This window comes from Pinus tabuliformis, chromosome X (assembly GCF_031772625.1).
Source record: "Pinus tabuliformis cultivar Carrire ecotype Pingquan chromosome X, CPIR1, whole genome shotgun sequence".
In the NCBI taxonomy this organism is placed as follows: domain Eukaryota; kingdom Viridiplantae; phylum Streptophyta; class Pinopsida; order Pinales; family Pinaceae; genus Pinus; species Pinus tabuliformis.
Window position 1 is genome coordinate 1,303,545,998 of NC_142308.1, and position 6,609 is coordinate 1,303,552,606.

General features: G+C 30.6%; 1 protein-coding gene across 1 annotated transcript; it reads left to right on the forward strand.

Moving 5' to 3' along the window:
- Window positions 1-2,656: 2,656 nt before the first annotated feature.
- On the forward strand, window positions 2,657-4,909 carry LOC149144829 (FBD-associated F-box protein At2g26860-like). The gene is made up of 2 exons (XM_089452290.1): window positions 2,657-3,805; window positions 4,319-4,909. The coding sequence occupies exons 1-2, from the start codon at window positions 2,726-2,728 to the stop codon at window positions 4,580-4,582; spliced, it is 1,344 nt and encodes a 447-aa protein (XP_089308416.1). The 5' UTR covers window positions 2,657-2,725; the 3' UTR covers window positions 4,583-4,909.
- Window positions 4,910-6,609: the final 1,700 nt, after the last annotated feature.

Below are 6,609 nucleotides of genomic sequence, written 5' to 3' on the forward strand. Positions count from 1 at the left end.
CTTGGGATAAAACATTTGGAAACATCTCATCCCACCCTCAAACAATTAAGCTAGTCTAGTGAGATTGTTGATACATCATTAGTATAAATTAACTCAGAAGAAACAGACATGTCAAAAACAAGATTTAACTTTAGTTAGAAAATATAACTTATCCACTTAACCACCTAAGTGCATTCAGTTAACACAAATATATTATTGATACTTGATATTATTTTCTTATAATTTTAATATAAATTTTGTTTTATTTAATTTATAAATACAAATGTTACATTACATATTAATCTTACATTTTTTATTCTTTTAAAAATAATTTATTAAATCTACTTATTCTATATACAATATTAAAGAGAATTAAATACATTGACTTGTAAAATGTATTTTCCTTCTCTCAACTCAATTACTTAATACCTTAAAACATATTTCAATAATATAAATCTATAAATCCTATCCAACAAAGTAATTTATGATCAAAATCTTCGTGCCTAAAGTAAATCCATATATAGCGACGGAGATTCTAGAAACAATTACATTTTCAAAATTCTCAGAAAAAGGTCATTTTAGGGATAAAATTTATATGGTAGTTAATATTTTCTTAGTTATAATAAAAGGTGTAATGAAAAGGAAGCATAGGGGTGGAAAATATTTCTTAGAGTAATCGACGATGGAAGAATGCACAAAAGCTTAGAGCGCAATAGTTGTGAATAATTAACCATATAATTGGGTATATTCAATGTATTATTCAATAATTAAATGGTTATATTACATTTTAGTTTCTGTGTACGTTTAACAAGTGTGTTCACTTAATGGATCACTATACTCATTTTTAATGAGAATTATATCATATATTTTATAATAAAATATCTATTAAATAAATTTAATTATATAATAATATAAGTAAATACTACTAGTTATATAATATTATAAATCCATAAATAACAAAATTTAATTAGTTTTATTAAATATAATTGAATTATTTTATAATTAAATGAAAGCTAATTATATTATAAATTTAGTTTAAAAATTTAATTTACAATAATTTGTTTATTGAGTTTATTTTGGTGGTTGGGAGGTATGATTGAGATCTCTACCCAAATTTAATTATGCAAGTAAGATAATGAGCATTAATATAAGGATTGTGAATCTTGTTAGAGTCATTCTCCAGCCCAATGTAATATAATTCAATGTAAACTTTTTAAATAAATATAAAAAATAAAAAACAAAGTTAATCCCATAAAAATAAAATAATAATAAAAACAAAAATGACAAAAAATAAAATAAAATAGACAAAATTAACCCTATACAAATAAAATAATAATAAAAATAAAAATGATCCACGGTATAGAAAACCCATTGTATTGACCCATGGTATTCATTTGGAATATAGCCTATTTAAGGGGGAAATTGGACAAGCTTAGATCCATCTTAATTCTAGGTCTATCAAACGCAAAGAAGGATCAAATCTCTTGAGATGCAAACCCTCTTAAAGTGAAAAAAGATTTGATGATTTAGAATTAAGATAAATCTAGGCTAAATAAGAATAAATAATCCCTCAAAAACATAAATATATATCTCTTATATAAAATATAAAAATGTTTGCCTTTGTTAAAAAATTTAAAATAAATTCTATCATAATTAATCTAACTATTTTAAAACTTGGACAAAATTAACCCTAATTATAATTATAAATGTAGGTTTATTGTTGCGGAGGGACTTACCTTCTCGCATTCTTTCACCCGGGCTAGCTTGGCATCGCTGTGTGGCTCTTTATCCAGAATTGGTTGGGTTTATGGTGGTCTTTTGCTTTTCCTAGGTACAAATAGAGGTTCTTTTCAAGTAGATACTCTTGGAGTAGCTATGGAAATGCTTCTTTGTCTTTTTTGGAACTCTGTCTGTGATGCATCATAAGAATTAACAGTCATGCTTGGTGTTCGGATGATGTGTTTATGGATGAGATGTGGTTTTTGGTATCATGTTTATGGTTTTTTGGTGTTACATGAGACGATGTGTTTATTGATGAGATGTGGTTTTTGGTATCATGTTTATGGTCTTTTTGTTGTGTATTTTCTTTTTCAAGTATTGGTTGGTATCATGTTGGAAGATTTATTGGTTTTCTAGTAATTAGTTGTTGATATGATTAGTTGAGAATTTAATTTACTTATCAAATGATGATATAGCCTTTGCATTTACATTCACCCTAGTCAAATAATGATTTTCTCACCTATAATATAGCCTTATTTTCTCGCTTATAATATAGCCTTTGCATTTTAGTTATTATGGCTATTAGTCTAGTCATTTTTTTATTTTTATTTTTCATTTTCTTTCCTACTGATATGGTGATACTCTTTCATGAGAGTACGGTATCAATGCACTATTTCTCTAATTAATAGAAATATATTTGAAGTAATTCAGATAAATAAATAAATATAAACCTATTTTCCATATTATATAAAAAAACACTTAAAATAAATTCTAGCATAACCCTAAATATATTTATAAATTTCCATTAAAAATTAAAATGAATCGAGAAAAGACACATGTCAAAAAACAAACCAAATGAAACAGTAGCCGCTCCTGCAATTTCCCGCCATTTTATGAAATCATTGTGTCTCGTTACTTTCCCTTGGCTTTCATTTCCCTCCCAGCATTTCAGTTTTCACCGCTGGTATTGGTTTTTGACCTCGAATGCAATCCTTTTTCCATCAAAGGAGCTCTGTGAATCAACAGTATGCCGCCCGCTACAGACAAATTCTCCACACTACCAGATGCCATCCTCTGCTCCATCCTGTCTAAAATCCCGGTTAAAGAGGCCATCAGATCTTCCCTTCTCTGCAAGAGATGGAGGTTTCTGTATACCCAAATGCCCCAACTCATTCTCTCTCCACATCTTCTTTTGGCCCCTCTGGATCCAGATCCCCTATCCATTGCAACGGTGGAGAATATCATCTCCAAAGATCCAGATCCCCTATCTATTGCAACGGTGGAGAATATCATCTCCAAAATTCTGCTCTTGCATTCCTCTGATCTGGAAGTCTTTTATCTATCCATTGACGTTTATCCTTCCGGGTCCATATGCAATATTGATACCCAATGGCGGTTTACACGCGACAGTGTATACAAATGGGTGCGGTGCGCAGCATGGAGAAATGTTCAACACCTCACTCTCTGTGATTCCCCAGATAGGGAAATCCCGCCTCCTGCCCTTTTCTCCTGCACTCGTCTCATTACACTCACACTCTACAACTACATTCTCTCACGTCTTCCAACCCATTTCTCTGGATTCAACCATCTCACCACTTGCAACTTTAACTATGTGGAATTGACAGACCAGTCTTTAGCTCACTTTATTTCACATTGCCCTCTTCTACGAAATCTCAGCTTACATAAGTGCGTTGGTCTGCAGCAGCCTACCATCTCGGCTCCCAACATTACAGATTTGAATGTGTATAGCGGTGTGGAGGCTTTAACAGTGAACTGCCCGAAGCTTAATACCCTGCATGCATGCCTGATAAAGGACTTGAGGGTCAATGGGTTACTGTTTCATGAGATTTCGTGTTCAATTGCGGAACTCAATATGCAGGATGGAAGTAATTTGATTGGATTGAAAATGGAATTTCCTCCTGAGGCATACAATTTCTCCGCGGAGAGATTTATTGACATAATCGGGAGCTTCAAGTTATTGAAGTTGCTGCACGTTTTTGTTTGGCCTTTGCTTAAAAGTGAAAAAGAGATGGATATTTCTCTTCTCAGTGTGTTCGACAGGCTTCCTCATCTTGAGGAACTATACATGGGCGAGGACTTTCTCTCGGTAAGAACATAATCTCTACTTTACTTTGATGTGTTTAGTGCAATAAATGTTTCCATGGTTGTGTGTTTGGATTTGCTTCCCATAGGTGTCAGGGTATCTATAATGTGCAAGCCATGTTAGACAGGGCATATGCTGATGTGGTTTAGCAAACAGATTATCCTGCCTGTCTTACATTTATTTGCATCTTACTATAGGCAGGCAGGCAGTGGGGTATGTTTATGTGGATTGTATATTCATGTCTTATGTTTATGTGGGTTGTACATTCATGTATTTGAGGAGGATAAGTAAAGTAAATTTTGCTCCATGACTATGAAATGCTAGAATCTATGAAAGGCTAGAATCTGCAATCGACATAAATTTATGATACCTTAACTTACTCAAACTAATGTACATATGCACCTGCAGTAAAAATTTTCATTGGGATTGTTATTTTCCATGATGTTTCATATGCATGCCTTTCACCTTGTAAATGAAGACAGAGATGGCTGACTGTAGTTTTGAAATGCAATGCAGGAGCTAGCAAACCATGATATACCTTTGTCTCTAAAGTCCCCACTCTCTCATCTCCGTAAGATACGGGTGTGCATATATCTAGATGGAACCAGTAACAGGGAAATCTGTGTATTAGGTTGCCTTCTTCAGAGCACCCCTTCTCTAGAGGTGATGGAATTTGAATTTACTGATGACGCGTATTCTGAAAGTCCAATGTATACATGGTTTTTAGAAAAAGTGTTATATTTGAATAGAGCTTCAAAGCAAGCAAGGATAGTGGTATGAGAATCTCCTTGTAAAATACAGGCTTCAAAATCATTGAACCTGTGAATAGTAAAAGGGCTTTCCTTTTCCTTTCTTTTTCCTTAACAGAAGGGATGGCCAACGAGATTTTGGAGAACGTTAGAAAGAATACCATTTAATGTTCTGGAAAGGAAATTCAAGATGGTATTGGGTCAGGTTCATTATGAATTTCCTTAGCCAGTTGAACGGAGTTCATGGAGGCTGGAACGGGCTTAAACTAAGAAAAGTATAAATATTATAATTGCTTTAAAGTTGGTCTATATTTTTGTAAATTATTCCGTTGCAACTCCTTGATTGAATGATGGTATTGGGTCATGTTCTTTACGAACCCATTTAGCAGTTAAATGGAGTTCATGGGGATTGGAAATGGCTTACTTCATCGTTGTAAAGCGAGTTTATATTTTTAAAATATTTTCTTTGGAATTCCTTAATTGAAACACATTTTGATAAAAGAAAAATGTTTAATTATTATTTTTTGTATTGCATACAGAATTATTAGTTAATTAGGAAAGGGATCATTTCCAATCCTGGCCTAGTAATAGTTACAGGTATTGTATAATTCCACTGGTATCTCATTTGTAAATTAAACAATAAAAAGTAAGGGGAGAAATGCAGATATTTCAATAAGCGGGAGGAATCTAAATATCTGAAATTAGAAAAAAAAATGATTATATTGTCCTATAGAAATTGAAATGCTCTTTACTCTTTAAACAGAAAAATCAGTTGATATTAAAATGCTCTTTAGTCCTTAAACAGAAAAATCAGTTATGTTTATTAGGTCGTAAAAAATGTATTTGAAATTAGTATGATGTTGTTATAAAGAAATATTGTATATCTTAAGAGTATTTGTCATGTAAGAGATTTTATAGGTTTTCATTAGTTTTGCAAATGAAAGGAAATTTTGTTTTTAGATGAGTTTTGTAATATAAATGTGAAAATGTTTTATTTATTTTTTATTTTTTTTGTGTCGCGGGTAAATTAAGTGATAGGAAAGTTTAGGTTTTCTATTTATGACTTTATTGAATATTTTTTGTAACATAAATTTGAAAATGTTTTTTTTTTAATATTTATTTATTATTATTAATTTATGGTTTTTTAAAATATTTATTTATTATTATTATTATTTTTTTTTTTGTTATGGTAAATGAAGTGAAAAGAAAGTTTGGATTTTTTTTTTATGTATGATTTTATTGAATTTTGTTTGTAATATAAAATTGAGAATATTTTTTGTTTGTGTTATTATGACAAGTTATAATTTGTTAATTTAATGTTAAATTATTGGTTTTTAGAATTAATGATGAAAGATATTTATTCCACTGTATTAATAAGTGATTTTTTTAAATGAATAAAATATTATAATGGATCATTATTGATTTTCTTTTCAAATTTAAAAAATAAATGTTCTTTACTTTATTGTTTTGTTTTTTTTATTTTGATGTGTATTGCTTTTGTCCATTATTATAGTGTAGTCTTATGGCTATAATTTGATAGTTTCAATTTTCACTGCATGTATTTAAGTAAAGCATAAAAAATAGCGGCTCATTTAAAATAAAATATTGACTCCAAAGAATCTCATTTAAAATAAAATATTGACTCCAAAGAATCTCATGAAATAGTGGATTTCAAATAAAACTTACTTTACTCTCTTTGATTCCTATATCAATAATTCAAGGCTAAAAGAAAGAGTAATATCCTTAATTTACTTTTGATACATTCACTACGCAAACACTAGTCTATAATAATAAGAACTCTTGATTTCTTTAGATTGTGACTATACAACAAAGATTCTTGATTCTTTGGATTATGACCGAGTAATTAGCAATGGTTGCCTCTTATTTGGAAGAAAGACTCACCATCCATACTATAGGTGATCTCTTGTTGTAGGTATTGCGATAAACCCATATTTCTTATGCTTAGGACTATCGGATTTAGTAAAGGCTACAATGGTTGGGATTAAGGCTATTGGATTTAGTAAAGGCTAAAATGGTTTGGATGACTTCTCCCTCTCT

What these genes read in the sequence shown, in the direction of transcription:
- LOC149144829 (XM_089452290.1), top strand. Translation starts at nt 2,726, where the DNA reads ATGCCGCCCGCTACAGACAAATTCTCCACACTACCAGATGCCATCCTC. An exon ending in TGGGCGAGGACTTTCTCTCG is followed by an intron (nt 3,806 to 4,318) that starts GTAAGAACATAA and finishes AATGCAATGCAG; the next exon opens with GAGCTAGCAAACCATGATAT.